This window comes from Poromitra crassiceps, assembly GCF_964638095.1.
Source record: "Poromitra crassiceps genome assembly, chromosome: 2".
Lineage (NCBI taxonomy): Eukaryota > Metazoa > Chordata > Actinopteri > Beryciformes > Melamphaidae > Poromitra > Poromitra crassiceps.
Genome location: NC_139624.1, coordinates 94,488,503 through 94,508,190, shown reverse-complemented (window position 1 = coordinate 94,508,190; position 19,688 = coordinate 94,488,503). Strand labels below are relative to the sequence as shown.

The window sequence follows — 19,688 nt, the reverse complement described above, 5'->3', positions numbered from 1 at the left end:
GCTAGCAAACGGCTAAATGGGACTACACTGTTGAGTCGATGGGGATATATACGTCAATAACGTCATCACTCAAAGGACGAACACGGAAATTCTCTTTCCCTCACCTGGTTCAGCCCCGTTCAGCCCGGGGTAATCAGTGCACACATCAACAACAGTCCAGGTTGAGTGCTGACGTGACGTGGAAGCCTATGCGACAGTTCTGGATTAGCTTAGCACAAGCTTTTTACCTCTAGGGCTCGCATTTACGCTACAAAACTCATGAAAGTGGTCCTCACCCTCATGTGTGAAGATTATCCCGCTGAACCTTGGTTCGCATTTGATTAAACCTGCGTTAAATGGTAAATGGTAAATGGCCTGCATTTATATAGCGCTTTTATCCAAAGCGCTTTACAATCAGTAGGTAGTCTACATTCACCCATTCATACACCAATGGCGGCAGGCTACCACGCAGGGTGCCTACACACCATCGGGAGCAAGGAGGGTTAAGTGTCTTGCCCAAGGACACAACGACAGCAGCTGGGAGGGAGCGGGGATCGAACCGCCAACCCTTGCGTCATTGGCTGACCCGCTCTACCTCCTGAGCTAAAGCCGCCCTAGAGAGAGCGTTGCCCAGAGACCTTATTTGAAGCATCGCGCCAAAAACCCATTCAAAAATCCCATAGACAGAAACAGTGAAGAACCAGGAAGTTCGGGACTTCCGCATTCAGCCTACAAAAATACGTCATCCCTGCGGCTCTCTATTGGCAGAAACTATGGAGCAATGTGTTTTCACAGCACCAAAAGTTTCAGACATAAGACCCTATTTACACCTGGCATTAAAATGTGTTTTGGGTGATAAAATTGCAATGGGATAGTGCGTGACCACCTGTGTTTGGCAAGTTACTTTAAAAATGTAATATGTTACATATTACTAGTTACTTTCATTTGAAAGTAACAAGTTACTTTACAATATTACTGTCTGTGTAGAGTATCTCATTACTTATTACAATACTTTTGCATTACTCCCACCGTAATAACAGCAGTAGCAGAATGACATTGCCGCTATGTTACTTTTGTAATGAGTTACCCCCAACATTGCTGACCACATGCTCCCAAGACACATTGAGGACGGATTGTGATCTGATCGGCCAAACCACCTCTGGAGGTGGTCAGGGACACATTGTGACCACATTGAACACAAGTGGAAAGGCAAATGTGTTGTCAATCCACATACAACAAGAGTCACTGCTGTTTTTCTGCTGCTATAATGGAGCTTAACTGGTCCAATCACAATCAGATCTCAAAGTGGACACTGGAGACACTATTAATACCAGGTGTAAATGTAATCAGGTTAATGTGGTCAAACAATATCCGATTGCAATCTGGTCACCCAAAACAAATTTTAATGCCAGGTGTAATGGGTCAAAGTAATTTCAACGTACAAATGTGAGATTAAACTTTGAAATTCTCTAAACTGATACAGTAAAAAAAAATCTAATCATGATTTTAAGTTGGTGTGTTGAACCTATGGAGCAATGTGTTTTTACAGCACCCCCCAAAAATGTGGGACTTTACCATTGAAATTCTTTAAAATAATACCGTAAAATGATGGATTGTGAGTTAGTATGCAGTCAAGGTTGTCCTGAACTCAAATAATGTTTGTCAGTAACTCCCAGGACTGTTTTGGCCATGGGCTTTCGGGGGGTGCCGGGCGGAATTCCTCTATGCAGGAAAAACCCTGGGTAAGACCTGTTCTTCAAGTGACACAGTGTAGAAAGCGTTCACACCCTTTGCTGATAATACCAAGTATTTGTAAAGAAAGCAGCAGAGAAGTCAACATCATAAAGGGGGTATTCAACTAATTTAAGACCTGTGGCAGCAAGTCCATCTGTGAGAAGAAGTGGACTCATTCATGCAGCTTTCACTGCTCTCTCTAACGGGCTGTTATTGCTTCCTCATGCTCTTATTGGAAGCCCCACCCCACGACTTCCCCCCCCCCAATCTCACTCACCCTCTTTCTTTTTTTGGTTGTTCTCTGCAGCTGGAAAACCTTGGGAATTTCATCAAAGCTATCTTGGCCTATGGCCTAAAGCCCAATGACATCTTTGAGGCCAATGACCTGTTTGAAAATGGGAACATGACTCAAGTCCAGACCACACTGCTAGCACTGGCCAGCATGGTAAGTCAACACAAAGTACACAGTGGCTAGCTCTGTTCAAAATGGTTCCCTATGGTGCTCTTTATAGTGTGATCATCATCTTGTACTAGTGTCTGGATTCTCTCATTTGACTCAAAATACCCACAATTAGAGAGCTGTGAGGGCCTGACATTTTGGCCCCAGCCCGAGGGAGGGATTAAGCAATATCACGACATGATAACACATCTCTCTCTCTCTGTGCTGCGCGTGAAGCAGACTCGACGTGCGGACTGCGGAGGCCACCGCCACTGTCTCGCTGTCCCTCTCCTCCTCTTACACACACACACACACACACACGCGCACGCTACGACTATGTGCGCTGCAATCACTTGACTACCATAGCCTATCAAAATCCAACTTGCCACAATAATAAGAAATGTTCTCTCTCTCGTTTAATTGCCAACAGCAACAATCCCCACAAACTGAAACATGTCATTCAAGCATATCTATATATATATTTGTTTGAAAAAGGTCGGTGACCGAAACGTCACAGAATAAATTCTTATTTGCAAGTTTGGACGGTGTGCGGGACTCCCTTTTTAAAATTGATGGACAATTCTGTTCTTGTCCGACGCACCTGCCCGAAAAAGAGATGTGTGGAGTGCTCCTTCTAATTCAAGCATATCGAAATTAAAACAGCAGACTCACTGTTCTTTTAGCTGCATAAAATAACGTTTGTGTCCTCACATATCACAAATCTTCACCAACTGGCTAAATCCACAATCAGGCAAAACTTTAACTTTCCATTTGCAGGTCATCTTTTGCATCTTTCCCTGCTGCATTGGTAATTTTTCAAAGCTCTGCCTTTGCTAGTTTTTAGCTTATCCATCTCAATCACTGACTTATACAGTCAGTGGTTCAACACTCACGCAAGTAGCGCTTAGCTTTGTTTATTTTTCACTGGCAGCGCTGGAGTCTGAGAATCATTCAGACCTCCTGACAGGATTTTTCAACACAAAAGCATTTAGCACTGTGCTGTGCTGTCTGCTGTGTCAAATTAAGCGAGAAATACATCTTTCTTTTCTTTTCTTTTCTTATTGAACCAGACCCGAGCCCGGCCCGAGCCCCATCTATGCAATAAATAAAAAGCCCGACCCCAGACCGAATTGGCCAGACCCGAGGGGCCCCTGCACATGGGACAAGTTAAAGTGGCCACAGCTGGGCGTCCTATCGGCGCAGCTCGGCAGAGGGGGGCATGCAGCTCCTTTAAAATGTGACTCCGCGCCGTCAACGCGGACGTGACGTGACCAGCACGAGAGCTGTGATTGGCCGTTCCCGTCGGCCGCACACATACAGTATCGGCTGACGTAGTTGTTGTGAGGAATGAGGAAATGCCATTTCCTCATTTAACAGTGCTTGTCCCTCATCTAGCAAAGCCTTCTGCAGGCTCACCGGAATGAGTTTTGAAATGGAGGGACAATAAAATGTCCCCCCACCGACATGATTGCAAGTTCTTGGTAAACGACATGATAATGTCATATGTAATGGACATAAGTGTACCACAAGCCACCTAAAGTTTTGGACGTGTACCACAGCCAACGCGCAGAGTTACGTTCAAGTATGCACAGTCTCGCTGTCGCCGCTAGTCGGCGGCAAGGCTCCAAGTCGAGGCTGCGCAGAACCCTGTCAGCGCCTTTAGCCCTGAAGTCTTTCTATAAGAAGGCCTTTCTGTAAGAAAGCCACGCCCCGAACTCATTTGATTGGTCACCGCAAATGCTTCTTCCTGAAAATGTGTGGCAAGTAAAAAAGATGTGGTTAAGATTAGGGTTAGGGTTTTCTTATTTAACCATGACCATAACCAAACCCTAACCAAATTGTTGTATTTGCCTAAACCTAATGTCTAACCCTAATGTTTTATAAAAATGTGGGTGAGGAATCGAACCCCGGTCCTCAGATTGGAAGGCTAGCACCTTACCCATTAAGCCACAGGACTGAGCACACCCTGAGCTGCACTTTTTTTTACACCCTAACCCTAATCTTAACCAAAAAAAATTACTTGCCGCACGTTTTCAGGAAGAAGCGGTTTCAAATTTAGCTTTGCCTCCATTTGTGTCTGATAGGCATAACTTGAACCAAGAGCAGCACAACCGCTAAAGAACTAATCTTCGCAGGTCAGCTAGCTAACTACTTTAGCTATCAATACAGGACATAATTATGAAAGCTTGTGCTATTCGCTGGCTTGTGAGCTTGCTAATATTAGCTCATAAGCGTATTGTTTGCCAAACCAAAACAACTTGTTTCCATTGGGAGACAGCACCGTAGAAGACCACACTTGGACATGATTAGAATGTCGACAATTTATTTGTAATTTATGCTGAGTTCAAGACAAGTCGGAACTTGGAAGTTTCAACTTGAGATTTCCGACTTCCGACATCATTGCATTCACACTGGTTTTAACTCTGGGTTAAAAAACATACACAGCTAGCTAATTTCATTGGTAAAATCACTGTTGAATTCAACATATTGCTATATTCAGAGCGAAATATAAACAATATAAACACATATTACATAATTACACCTCAAATTAGGTAAACACATAAATGATACCCAAATTTCCGACCTTTAATTCCGACCTCGACAAATGTTCAAATAATTTTTTACAAATCTGAGCTAGTTTTTATGCCTCCGCCGGCGATAGCCGAGCCAGAGGCATTATGGTTTCGGTTGTCCGTCCATCCGTCTGATGTTCATTAACACGATATCTCAGGAACGCCTTGACTGAATTTTGTCACATTTGGCTCAAACATCCACTTGGACTCAAGGATGAAGTAATTCGATTTTGGTGGTCAAGGGTCAAAGTTCAAGGTCATTGTGACCTCACGAACATTATTTTCTAGCTCATTAACATGATATCTCATGAATAGTTTAATGGAATTTCTTAACATTTTGCTCAAACGTCAAAGTCTGGACAGACAAGCATGTCAACTGCTCACTTGTGGCGGGGGCATATATCCGCGGTGCGGTCATTCTAATTTTTTTCAGAGTTCTGAGCTGTCTTGAACACAGCATTAATGTTCAATACTACGCAGGAGTACATTTCACCCCACTGTCATGAGTGCTGTTTGTCTACTATGAGATGCTGGGTGCATCCAGGTGCGTCACACAGATATCCACAACATTGTTTTGAAGCAATGATGATGTGGATATTTGTGTGTCCCAAACTTTGTTCAGTCGTTGCCCATATGGAGATCACTGTATGATAAACACTCCATAGAAAATAGTGAGTGAGTGAATGAGTGAACTCTTCTGAACATAGCTACTCAGGATTTTTTTATATTTTTATCCATCCATCCATGTTCAACCGTTTATCCGGGATCGGGTCGCAGAGGTAGCATTTTTGTTTGTTTGTTTGTTTGTTTATTTATTTAACACTGTGACCAACCTTCCTCTGATTTCCTAGGGAAAGACCAAAGGCATGGACTCAAAGATTGATATCGGTGTGAAATACGCAGACAAACAAACACGACATTTTGACGACGAGAAGATCAAGGCCGGTCAGTGTGTCATTGGACTGCAGGTAAGCACACCAATGAGCACTAAGGTTTGGCTTTTGAAGCCCCACACAAATACCAATATGTTTACACTGAAGGCACTGATAGCCGATATTTGGTGCTGATGTCCAGTGGCGGACTGAGACCAGGCGCGGACTTCACAATCGGGTGCTTCGGGCAGATACCCGGTGGCCTGGCAAGGCATGGCCTGCAAAAAAAAAAAAAAAAATTGTTTTGCAGGCCAGGCCACTCAATGAACAGCAGTCCAGTATGTATAAGTGTTCCTAGTTGCACAGATAGCAGGCAGGCAGGCTGCAGGCAGCCACGCAGGGAGGAATGAGTTAACTTTTCAGTCAGAAGCTGCTGGGACCCCAGCGCGGGTGGACAGGGCTTGCGCTTCAATGGTGCCAAAATGGAGAAGAAAAGAGGTGCAGAGAGGTGGAAAGCAATGTGCCTGTATTTATTTATGTATTTATGTATTTATTTGTTTATTTGTTTATTTGTTTATTTATTTATTTATATTAGGCTATATAAAAAAATCCCATTGGTCAAATGTAAACGGTAGTGGCTAAACTGAAAGTATGTGTTGGATTGCTTTTGGGGTTTTCTACACAAAAGTGGAGAAGGAGGCAGAAGCAGCACTAGCACTGCAGCAGGTGCTCCTGCAGAGCTGGAGGTGGTGTTGAATTGATCAGAATCAGGAACCTTCAGGTAGGCTACAATTTCAGAGCATAAAGTGAAACATGTAGGCTATATGCTTATTGCTTTCACATTAATGTGCTTTATGTGATTATCAGTAGGACTGCAATACAGTTTAAAGTGGAGATGAAGCAGTTTGATTTTATTATTTTTGTATTTGCATTTAACCTCAGACGAGACAAGACAGGACACTGCACTCTTCCTTAAATTAAGTTTGCTGTGAAGCTTTTGTACAGAGACATGTTTTTGTTTTTACGTCTTCATATATAGGCTACTTGCCGTTATCTAGGCAATGTTGAATTATATTAGTGAACAAATAGGTAACATGTAACATGTAACATCATGTTAGCATTATATTCACCAAATCTTGCTTCAAAGGGCCCAAGTTTTTCATGCCTTGGCCTGGCCTGCATGGTATCTAATGAATTATGGTCCCAGTCCGCCCCTGACTGAGACCATAATTCAGGCCGGGAATTTGACTCTATCCAGGCCAGGTCAAGAGGTGCGGGTGGGTCATGGGCAAAAATTTGTGGCCGTTTGAAGCCAGATTTAATGCGGTCGCTGGCGAAAATTTCTGGCCGTTTGAAGCCAGATTTAATGGATATAATGCTAATGTGATGTTAAATGTTACCTACTTGTTCACTAATAGAATTCAACATTACATAATTGCAATTAGGTGAAAAAGTTAAAATGTCTGTACAAAAGCTTCAACTCACAGCAAACTTCACCCTTGTCAGACAGAAGCAAGAGTGCTTCAGAGTAACCATTGTGAACTCTGTGGAAACCCATACTTTCAGTACTTACTGTTTAATTTGACCAGAAATAGCCATCAAGAAAACACAGCAGCTCACAGTATGAATGAATGAACAACTGCCCCTAGTCAGACACACACAGACTGGTGCACTGCTCTAGATGTAAATCACTGACGTGGTGTGTGGAAATGATTATTAGCCTATTCTTAGTAAACATGCAGTTTTGGAACATTCAATAAATACAAATAAAAAATAGACTATGACTCAAAACCCTAAGGGCCCTATCTTCCCACCGGCGGTAATTTTGCATTAGCGCCCGTTTTGCGCTGGAATAGCGCAGCGCAAAGCCCTAATTGTGGGCGTGGTGTCGGCCCGCTGCACTTCACATCATCTCAGCACACATCTCGTATAGGCGTGTTTATGCCCAAAAGCATTGTGGAGGTGTGGTCATGCCCGTAAAACCACAGCGTCACGTCAGCAGCCTCCTCCTCACTCAGAGGGACTAGAGTGAGAGAGAGAAAGAGGGAGAGAGAAAAGATAGCCTAGATGGGGAGAGGGAGAGAGAGAGAGAGAGAGAGATGTGAGGCTGTCATGCATAGAAATCAAATAACGTGCTCATGCCCACCTGTGAATCACCTGTGTATTATTGCCATTTCACACTCTAAAAAGGGCTGCTGCCCAAACGTCTGACTGTATGGACGTATGCTTATTCCTTTTCGGGCTCTCTTCTCCTGCATCTCCACTGCGGGCCTATACTGCATGCGTAATTACGCAGCGTACTGAGAGCCGCGATAAGTGATGCTGCTCTATTTGAAGTTGAATTTCGTTCCACCAGCACACATTTTATTAATCAGCTATTTTCTATTCGTTTCTATTAATATATATATACATCGAATCCCACCAATTTAGCCCATCATTTTCCCCTTGGCGCACATAAAGACACATGCTTCCGTCACTATCTGCTTGATGGCGAGAGGGACTTCACTGTAGGCTACTCGTGACAAAACCAGACATCGCATTAAACAGTTAACAGTTAACTTTTGCAGCTAGGCCTATATGTTACTGGCTATTACGAGGTGAGGCAGTATGCCCCGTGTTTCTCTCTCTCTGCCCCCGACGAGGGAAGTGGAGAGGGCTATTGCGGTGCTATTAAACATAATGGTTGGAAAAGATCAACATTTGCTTTTTATTTTCTCCTACCCTCTCCTACCTAAAGTAATCTAATGTTACACAATTATGTAGCCTAATAAAACCATGACAAAACGAATTCTCATTTTTAAATCAAGGTGTGTTTTTTCTGCAATGCAGGCTATAGTTGAAACTCAACGTGGCGTTCCGAGGAGAGAAGAGTGTGTGCAGGCGCGAGTGGAGAGTGACATCCATGCCGTGCGTAAATGTATCCAAGCAAGGATTTCCTGTACTGCACGGAGAATGCTGTCTGCGATCAGGCATACGCCTGGTGTAGTGGGGTTGTTTGCGCTAAGACCAGCTATTTGCTGGTGTTAAAATTGAGAGCACCCAGGCCCATTTTTCGAACACATTGCGCTGGAACGCCTATTTTGGAATGAGCAACGGCCAAACCTCTCTTTGCGCTCGGAACATACCGACAGTATCTTCCCCAGAGCGCTAAATGACACTGGCGGGAGACAGATGATAGGCTAGAGGCCACGGACACGCCTGGGCCACGCCTACACCTGCGTCATCCCAGCGCAAAACTGGATGGTGGAGGCAGACGATAGCTTAGACGCTGGGAAGATAGCAATAGGAGGCGCGCAAACGATAGCGGCGTACGACGATAGGGCCCTAAGTGTGACCGTAGCGGCCTGGTCTACTTCTAAGTTCACTGACTGCAGGCAATTTTTGCCAGGCCACCCGGAAATGGCCCGCCGCTCCCGATTAGCCAGACCGTGCCTGCTGATGTCCAAAAGCTTTAAATGTGATGGTTTTCATGCCAGAAATTCCAAATATGCTATGTTTCCTCCAGACTAGTCTTGTCAGGGTATAAAAGCTTCTGAACCACATTTAGAGTCCATCACGGCAAACAAAAAAATAAACTAATATTCTTCATAGAGTGCTGTAGGAATGAGTCCTAAGTTAGTATCCCTTGTCTGGAAGTCAGTGGGATTTTTGGATGAGGATTTTGGTTAAAAGCCTGAAATAAGTTCTGTGGTGAACACAAGTTTATGAAACTGAGACATTTGTGTTCAGCAAGATAATATTCACAAATGAATGCAACTTTTATGACTTTTGAAGCGTTTTTTTGGCAATCACAATTTTTGGCGCTCTCTTTTACACTTCAAAGCTAATAAAAAGTGGTCCTCATTTGTGAAGATTATCTTGCTGAAGGACAAAGGTCTCAGTTTAATAAACTTTTGTTAAGCACAGACCTTATTTCAGGTATCTATCCAAAATCCCCATCCAAAAATCCCATTGACTTCCAGACAAGGGAACCAGATGAGGTTAGACTGCTAAATTCCAGGTTGGCCTACAAAAGGATGTCATCCCTGCGGTACTCCATTGGAAAATGAATGAAATTGTTTTGTAACTTGAACAGCGCTGGGCTGGGTTCTCTAGAGCCAGGCTATAGTCACAGAATGAATGACCTTAGATAATAACAAGCTGCTGTACACAAACTGCCTGGGCTCACTCACTGACACTGTGAATGAATGACCTTAGATAATAACAAGCTGCTGTACACAAGCTGCCTGGGCTCACTCACTGACACTGTGAATGAATGACCTTACATAATAACAAGCTGCTGTACACAAGCTGCCTAGGCTCACTCACTGACACTGTGAATACATGACCTTTACATAATAACAAGCTGCTGTACACAAACTGCCTGGGCTCACTCACTGACACTGTGAATGAATGACCTTTACATAATAACAAGCTGCTGTACACAAGCTGCCTAGGCTCACTCACTGACACTGTGAATGAATGACCTTTACATAATAACAAGCTGCTGTACACAAGCTGCCTAGGCTCACTCACTGACACTGTGAATGAATGACCTTTACATAATAACAAGCTGCTGTACACAAGCTGCCTGGGCTCACTCACTGACACTGTGAATGAATGACCTTTACATAATAACAAGCTGCTGTACACAAGCTGCCTGGGCTCACTCACTGACACTGTGAATGAATGACCTTTACATAATAACAAGCTGCTGTACACAAGCTGCCTAGGCTCACTCACTGACACTGTGAATGAATGACCTTAACAAGCTGCTGTACACAAACTGCCTGGGCTCACTCACTGACACTGTGAATGAATGACCTTAGATAATAACAAGCTGCTGTACACAAACTGCCTGGGCTCACTCACTGACACTGTGAATGAATGACCTTTACATAATAACAAGCTGCTGTACACAAACTGCCTAGGCTCACTCACTGACACTGTGAATGAATGACCTTTACATAATAACAAGCTGCTGTACACAAGCTGCCTAGGCTCACTCACTGACACTGTGAATGAATGACCTTAGATAATAACAAGCTGCTGTACACAAACTGCCTGGGCTCACTCACTGACACTGTGAATGAATGACCTTTACATAATAACAAGCTGCTGTACACAAACTGCCTGGGCTCACTCACTGACACTGTGAATGAATGACCTTACATAATAACAAGCTGCTGTACACATACTGCCTGGGCTCACTCACTGACACTGTGAATGAATGACCTTACATAATAACAAGCTGCTGTACACAAGCTGCCTAGGCTCACTCACTGACACTGTGAATGAATGACCTTAGATAATAGACGTTTTTAACTTGACAACAAAAACATTCTAAATTGAACCCCCGCTCACTTCCTGTTGCAGTGTTTGCTATGGACATAAAAGAAAAAAAACATTCAAGTGCAGGACTGACCATTCCGTGAAAACCGTCTATACAGCTGAGCAGCGAAAACAAAAGTAACGATGTCGAGTGAATATTTCTGCAGTTTGCCGAATGCTGGGAAAAAGGAAGTGCTGTGGGGTTGCGCTCTGGTGAAAACCATCTATAACAAGCTGCTGTACACAAACTGCCTAGGCTCACTCACTGACACTGTGAATGAATGACCTTACATAATAACAAGCTGCTGTACACAAGCTGCCTACTGCCCACTCACTGACACTGTGCTTTCCATTTTCATTAACTCGCTAGGCAAGGATATTTAACTATTCCACCAAAACTACACTTGTCTTTTGGGGGCTTATTATTCGATCAAGCAATCAGTGTCACCAAATGCTCTTTCTGTGACTTTCATGGCACTCCACCCAGTGTTATTTATGCCAGTGATTCTAAAGTATATTCCACTATGTACATTTGCCAGGACTTCAAACTAGGGATGCACAATATATCGGTAATCACATCGATATCGGCCGATGGTAGTCATTTTTTTATATATCGGTAATGGTCCAATGAGCAAAATAACAGCAATGTTAATATCAGTTATTGTATCGGCCAAAATGTTCATATTGAGAGGAAACAATCTGGTAAATGTAGGATTTATGGGCTTTTCCAAATGTTTTGGAAATAAAGAAAGACATTACTTTTTCAAATTCAGTGTTTTTCAGGATGTGCAAAATGTGATGAGACTGAATTTGAAATTTGAAATCTGTGTGGGAATGCCCACAAAATGTTACTATACGGCTGGCGGGCGAGTGGGGTAAAACCCCCCATACATACATATACAGTACATACTGTATATCTCAATGGGCTGACTCACCAAAGGACGGTGCTGCTGCTCTACGCTACAGGATTGGGGATTCTAGAGCAGGTACATAGACGTCTGTTCAGATGTGCGTTTACTACGGGGGGTAAATCCCAGATCCTGTCTGCCTGGGCTGGGATAGCAGCTAAATGCTAACTATGCTGAATGGAGAGAACGGGGGATTTACCCCACCCTGACCACTCCCCAAGCCAGCTACCCCAGCGTCTATGACGAGACACAGACTGTCTCTATATTGTCATAATATTGACATCGGCCATAACAATAATGTTAATATCGATTATCGGTATTGGCCAAAATTTTCACATCTGTGCATCCCTACTTCAATTTGAAGTCTTCAAACCCAAATTGGGAAATGTATGTTTTTGAATCCACATGCTTGTTTTCTAGACACTTAAGTAGCTCAAACAACTTTGATTCAGATGTGTTTGGAAAAGGTGAGATTTGCTCCGTTTTCCTCAGATGGGGACAAACAAGTGTGCGAGCCAGGCTGGAATGACGGCTTATGGAACCAGAAGACATCTTTATGACCCAAAGACACAGACAGACAAGCCTTACGACCAGACCACCATCAGCCTGCAGATGGGAACCAACAAAGGAGCCAGCCAGGTCAGAGCCTCACTGTCAACCTCAACTAGGGATGCCAGGGCATCTGAAGACATTTCCTTGATCGAAAATGTATGATTCATTATCGATTAATCATAAACAAAATATAAAAAAATGCCTATGGCATCATCATTTCCTCAATGATATCTTTATTCCAAGAAGAACTTATAGTCCAACAACAATCATCTTAAACAAGGCAGTTATAGTTTAACTGTTTAAAAAAAGAAGAATCAAAAACGATGCAGTACTCGTAAAGGTAGCTGAGCCCGAGGCTCCGGGCCAAACCTCCTCAGAAATTAAAGGCCCATTATGTAAGCTTTTGGAAGAAATGTATGTCCATAAAGTGTTTTTTTATTATCAATGAGCGAATGACTTAAAACATAACAACATAACATAACTTAAAAGATCAGACTAGGCATGTCTCTCTGGGTTCAGCCATTCTTGTGCTGTGCTGAATTCTATGAGCAGACTTCAGCTCCTCTCGGGCCGAGGTTTTGCAGAAAATCAGCCGGATGTGACGCTGCACTAGTGCATGGGTTCCCAACCTTATTTGTGCCAAGGACCGGTAGATACATGGAAAAAAAAGTCACGGACCAGTTGTCAATTTTAATGGTTTTAGTTACATATATATTTACTCACCAGAGGCCTGTACTACAAAGCAAGATTTAGGTTGATCCTGATAAGTTTGGGTTTAAACCTGGTTTAGCCGTACTACAAAGCAAGTTAACTTCTAACCTAGTTCAATCACCATGGCAACTCACGCTGCAAAGCTAACCTGGTCCCGACCAGGTTAGCTTCAGAGGATAAGATCAAAATCCATGACAGACCCATATAATCGGCTCTCTGGAGTCACTCACCATTCATATAAGATCGCCATATGAAAAATAGATTGCAGTCAACTGAGAATAGAACAAGAAAAACATTCGTGGCTCTGTAGGCTACATAATTAAATTAAGCCTACTTACCACTTTATGTCTTCAGCTGAACGATGCGTGGAGAAATATGATCACTAATAATCACCGCAGCGCATATCATAAACGGAGCCTCAAATGGAGTGAGGGTGATATTCTCCTACATGCCAGAAAAGCCTATACATATAATATAGATATGGGATAAATATGGGATAGCCCCAATACTAAATATGCAGGCTACTCTTGCATGTTTCAGCTGGAACTGTGTCCTGTAGGCTGTATGCCAATATATGAGCAAAAATAGGCTAGTTTATATCAATGAAAACTATGCCCGCATCGTCTCAATTCAGTTCAGCAGTTTTCTCTTTTATATTAGGCTATCATTATTTTATATATGAATTATTCGATGAGTGCAACCACACACATAATGAGTGATAGAGATCATTATTCATTGAGCATGCGTTTCTAAATCTATGGTCTAAATAGGCTTACAGATTGTGGAAATTTATAGACTGAGATTACACATTTACATTTACACTCGCAAAAAGCTGCTGTAGGAGACATAAATCGCTGATCAAAGTAAATCAAATGACTGATGTGAATACAAGCGGCAGCTTTAGACAGTCCTTCAGCAGACTATATCCAACGCGGATTTTCATTCTGACATAGGCTACATTAAATATACGCTAAAAACTCTGATCACACTGCGCTTTCATTGAATGAGGAAATGGGTGTGCCTGCTCGTGGATCAACTCAGCTGTTCATAATGTGAACAGCGCACCTCTTTCGCGTGGACGCGCGCCTGTGCACGAGTGAAAAATGTGCGCGTGCACAGGCAGATCCCAGATAAATCCAGCTTCAGTTATCGAGTAGAAAACCAGCGTCGTAGTATCGTTAAACTAGATAGCTTTGATCGTGTTCAGTCAAACCAGATCAAAGTGACAGATCGCGGAATGTTCTGTAAGAAGATCCAGGATCTGTCCCTTGATCTGGTTTGTCTAAACCAGATCAGCTCGATTGTAGTTAACTTGTACTACGAACCTCGTTTGCCAGTCGTTAACTCGAACCAGGTTTTTCTAATCAAGTTGACTGCGCGTGCACATGAAAATGCCCGTGCACATGAGCTCGTGCCCGCAAAAGAGGCTTGGTTTTTAGCAACTAGCCAATCACAATGCAATATGGACCGCTCAGCTCAGAACCGTAGCTTTTACAGCGCCAGACAAACTATTTCCTCATTCATCAAAGCCATCTACTACTATGTCAGAATCAAAATCCGCATTGGATATTTTTAGTCTGTTCCCGAATGACTGTCTAAAGTTACCACTTTTATTCACATCAGTCATTTATTTGAAGAGCGGTTTCTGCCTCCACGTATCCTACAGCAGCTGAATTCACCCTCTCAATAAACTGCGAGTGGAAGCAATGTGTAGCCTAATGTCTCAGTCCAAAATCCGTATGTATAGACCATTTAGGCTCAACGAATAATAATGATGTCATGATGTGTTTAGTTGCACTGATTGAATAATTCCTATAGGCTATCAATAAAAAAAAGAATGATAATAAAATTAAAAGAGGCTTCTGAACGACACGGTACGTGCAGGCATAGATTTCATTTATAAAAAATAGCCTATTTTGTGGTCACATATATTGTCAGCAGAGTCGCATATCTCCATATTTCATATAATGATGCTGGAAATATGAAGTTCAATCACATCATACAGGCCAAAAGCAACACAGTTGCAGCTGCAAAATGCAGGAGTAGCCTTGATATGAATCATCTTAATATGGGATCGCCTGTGTGCAAGTGATCCCATATTAAATTGCTTAGCTGTAGTAGGCTATTCCAGCATGTAGGCTATGACCATTTCAATTACAACCCAAGTCAGTCTCAGCTGCGTTGCGCACACGGCACCGTGCGCTTTGGAGACGTTTATGTAACCTTTTTATGCCGGTTTAGTGATATTTCTCCACTCACTATTCAGCTGCAATCGATCAGCGGGATCAAACAACGTATCTAGGCTACTTGAGAGCGCAAAAATGAATATATAAAAACATATTCCAAAGTGGTAAGTAGGGCTTAATTAAAATAGCCAACAAGTGCAAGGCTTTAGTCCTTGATTAACATTAACATTGATTAACATTACTCATTCAACATTACAATTCGTGCTCCTTCCTAGATGGGAAACTCGTCCAGAAAGGGGTTGGCCATTTTTCCAAACTGCTGATTCGATTGGTTCGTGGGCGGTGTATTTAAGGTCTAATCTTATCCTTGCAACTTTACCTGCTGCGGACCAGGTTAAGTGTGAAGCATAAGTTGCTATGGAAATATATGTCGGTAAGAAGTTAACTTGCTTTGTAGTACGGCCAAACCAGGTTTAAACCTGAAGTTACCTCGCTAAACCACTAATCTTGCTTTGTAGTACAGGCCGCAGGTGGCGAAAAAGGGTAAATAACAGCCTTTTGTGTTGTACTGTATGTAGCCTACAGTATTTATGTTTTTGTTTCAACTACAAACATAAATAAACATCAACTTGAAACTATGTTTCAACTACCACACACAGCCTATAATATTATAGCCTATTTTGATTTTTGATTTTTGATTTATTTTTGACCAGGCTCGCGGCCCGGTACCAAATGCCTTGCGGCCCGGTACCGATCTGCGGCCCGGTGGTTGGGGACCACCGGGCTAGTGGATCCTCTTGATTGGCTGGGGCCCCTTTTCGAGGGGGAGGGGAACTGTTGGGAATAGCGTGATCCTCCCACGCGCTACGTCCTGCCAGTGAAACTCCTCACTGTCAGATGAAAAGAAGTGGCTGGCAACACCACATGTATCGGAGAAAGCAATTGCAAGTCTACAACTCTCCCCAGAGCGGCAGAGGGGGTGGAGCAACGACCAGGACAGCAGGGGAAATTGGCCAAGTATAATTGTGGAGGAAAAAAAGCAGAAACTTGACCAAAAAAATAAAAAGAATTCTGACTTTTCATGTGGCGCTAATACTCTTAAGTATTTATGTCTACAATGAGGATGTGTCCAATTTGAACAGATGTGAATATCACATTAGATCATCTTTGAAAATATTTCTGAAGGTGCTCTCGCATTGCCGTTTACCCCCACAGGCGGGCATGTCAGCCCCGGGTACCCGCAGAGACATCTTTGACCAGAAGGCGGTGCAGCCTCTGGACAACTCCACCATCTCCCTGCAGATGGGCACCAACAAGGTGGCGTCCCAGAGGGGCATGAGCGTGTATGGGCTGGGCCGGCAGGTCTACGACCCCAAGTACTGCGCCCCGCCCACGGAGCCCGTCGTCCACGCCAACGGCAGCCAGGGCACCGGGCCCCATGGCTCCGACATCAGCGACAGTGACTATCAGGCCGACTTCCAAGAGGACGAGTACCAAGGAGGCTATCACCATGACTACAGCACCCACTACAATGACCAGGGCATTGACTATTAGCCTCTCCTCCCACCTCCTACACAACCTACCGCTAGTCGGAGCAGTATTAACAAGTGTATTTTATCCACGACGAAACGGAGCAAGTCTTTTGCTATCCTCACTAGTCTTATTATTGTTTTGTTTTTAATTGAAACATACAGAGAAATATTGCCTTAAGTGCATTCCTTCTCCTCCCCGACTTTCATTTGAGCAGCAATTTTGTTGTAGTCATAAGCATATAATTATGAGATACAGTGTTGAATATATGCTTTTTTAAGCTTAAGAACATTACCTTTGAAACCTACTGTTTTTGTTTGCGTGTTGTTGTTGTTGTTTTTTAAGTCTTATTAATTATGGGACACTGAAGTAGCGATAACTTTGTTGACCAGCGTTGTAGCAACAACTTTTCCAATTTAGCTTTTCCAGTCCTGGACTGAAATGTATCCATATAAAACAAATTCCCCTGTGCCAATCCTCACCATCTGTGGACTTATTCCCCCCTTCTGTTCTCACATTCATCTAGCCATCGCTAGATTGCCCTTGGGAATGAAATTCCACATAATTTTCTCCATTGATCTTTCATAAAATCCTTATAGAGATAGTTTTATTTGGACAAACCAAGCGATTCAGCTACAGTCAGAATCACGAGAGACCATAGATCATTTCACAATTTTTGTTTTTGTATTTTTTTTTAAGGTCCTTACACACTCGGGACATGTTTTTTCCCCGTGCGATTAATTCACACAATAATATTTTTCGAACCTATATCCAGCCAATGCAACCATGCATACCAATGGCGATGGCGAAGTTTCGCTGAGGGATTTTTTGGCTTGGATTTTCTCGGACAAAGGTCGATTTTTCAGAAATGTACACATCTGTCAGGCGTGTCAAAATTCACCCCACTATTTCTTGCTGTTTATTCGTGTCGTTCTGTAACAGCCTTTAGTCCGTGTCAAATGTTCTATCGTCTCTCGTGATTCCAAATAGCTGAATCGCTCGGTTTGTCCAAGTAACAATTTTAAGAAACGTCAATGGATAAATAAATGTGAAATTTCACTCCCTAGGCTCCATGGGGAACCCGGAAGAGGGCGTGTCTTAGGCACCGTCGCATCTGTTTTTCATTACATTTCATCACTGGAGCGGTTGGCTTATTTCTTGGAATGAAGAGTGTACTTTGTGATAGGGCAGTGGTTCTCAACCGTTTTCATGTCAAGGACCCCTGAACTGACACAAAGTAGACCATGGACCCCTATTTGATAAGATTTTGGCCCAGGGTCCCCCATCTGATAAGATAATTTCTTTTAGATGTTTTATTACAAAGGTGTATGAAACCCATCACCAACATAGTCTTACGTTCTGCCATGGTGTTAGTTATGGATGGACTTATAGTGAAAATAAATCATTACCCTTTTTGGTGGGGACCCCCGGGAGTCCCCGGACCACACTTTGAAAACCACTGCAATAGAGTAGGCCTACATGACCAAACTGCAGTGTTTCTTTTGTAGCTTCTATTAGTGTTATTTGTGCCATAAGCTGTATTTATTGCCATGCCTCTCATTGTAAACCAGCCCACAGTCACATGGTTCTTTCTAAGAAATTATGTTCTGAATAAAGCCTTAAATTTCCCTGCTTCTCCAAACCTCTCCATACAGTATTGTTAAAAGTCCATTCACAACACTGCGTTCACGTCATATGATATCAGGGAAATAGAACAACAGGATGACATCTCATCGCTACAACTAGGAAGCTTCGTTCACGTCTAAAATGTGTTTTATTTATTCATGCCAACCAACTGCTCACTTTTAGTAAGCAAAGTTGATTGCATTAGGGTGAATATAACTCATTTAGATTTTTATGACTTTGGATCTCCAACATCGGTGAATTTCCCTGCTATGTTGACCGCTTGTGAGAGATCTTAGAGCCTGCAAAAAAAATCCTACTTGTGATTACCATTAGGAGGCTGAGATGAACGGCTTGTCCTAGTCAAAAGTTTGCTCATGGTAAATCCAATATGAGGTGAAATCCACACGGTTTTATCTGCACGTCTATAGTTCTTAGACTCTTTCAACGTCTGTAAACATCAGACCTTTGTATGGATAATGTTAAATTCATACACAATGTCAGCATACTACATTCAAATGGCACAAACTGACATGAAGTCCAAAATGAACCCTGTACAACACACCCCAGCTGTTATCTGTAATCCAGTTCATTGTTCCATCGTGACACATTGTAGTGTTCCTTGCTGTTATTTTGCCAATATAACTCAGTCCAACCCAGAAAAGGAAAAAACATTTTCACTATACTCAGAAGAGGACATTAGGAATCAATAGTAAATCTGGTTCAGTATCCTGAAAAACGCTGAAAAGCCGAGGGCTCTGATCTCCCCCGCCCCCCTTTTATCCCCCCTGTCTGTCTCCATATATAGGCTGTTATTCCATATTATTCTCAAACCAATCTAACTGCAGTTTAATTACTGCAAGCATGTAAATATGCTACACTATAGCAAGATCAAAGTGAAAAGAATGTTCTAAACGCATCAGCTAGAAAAATATAGCCTATCATGATGAGATTAATTAGATTGGTGAAAGCTTGTCCAGAATGATATCGTTTTCTCTCCCCTGCTGCACAGGTAGGATGATGCACATAAATATAGCCTACATTATTTAAAGTCATTGCAGAAATGAGTTTTTATTGTAAAACTAAATGTGAAGTAGGGCCAATTTATTGGAGCAGACATCACAGTATAGCACATGACAGTAGAACCGCGTTACGCTGTCACTTATCTAAATCACATTAAATCGACGAGGGATATATATAGGCCCAGGATGACATATATGTTTCACATAGGGTTGTGTTTGGATTTCGCGATTTTATTTTGTCCAATATTG

At 42.7% G+C, this 19,688-nt stretch overlaps 1 protein-coding gene across 2 annotated transcripts in view; it reads left to right on the top strand.

Annotated features, from left to right (window-relative positions):
* Window positions 1-18,422, top strand: part of LOC310772362 (calponin-3-like) — a 75,718-nt gene extending 57,296 nt beyond the window's left edge. For both annotated transcript variants that reach the window (XM_083632141.1, XM_083632142.1), the window contains exons 4-7: window positions 2,021-2,158; window positions 5,577-5,693; window positions 12,308-12,454; window positions 16,480-18,422. In XM_083632141.1, the coding sequence (XP_083488267.1) occupies window positions 2,021-2,158; window positions 5,577-5,693; window positions 12,308-12,454; window positions 16,480-16,818 (741 nt within the window). In that variant the 3' untranslated portion in view covers window positions 16,819-18,422. The remainder of the gene's footprint in view (window positions 1-2,020; window positions 2,159-5,576; window positions 5,694-12,307; window positions 12,455-16,479) is intronic.
* Window positions 18,423-19,688: the final 1,266 nt, after the last annotated feature.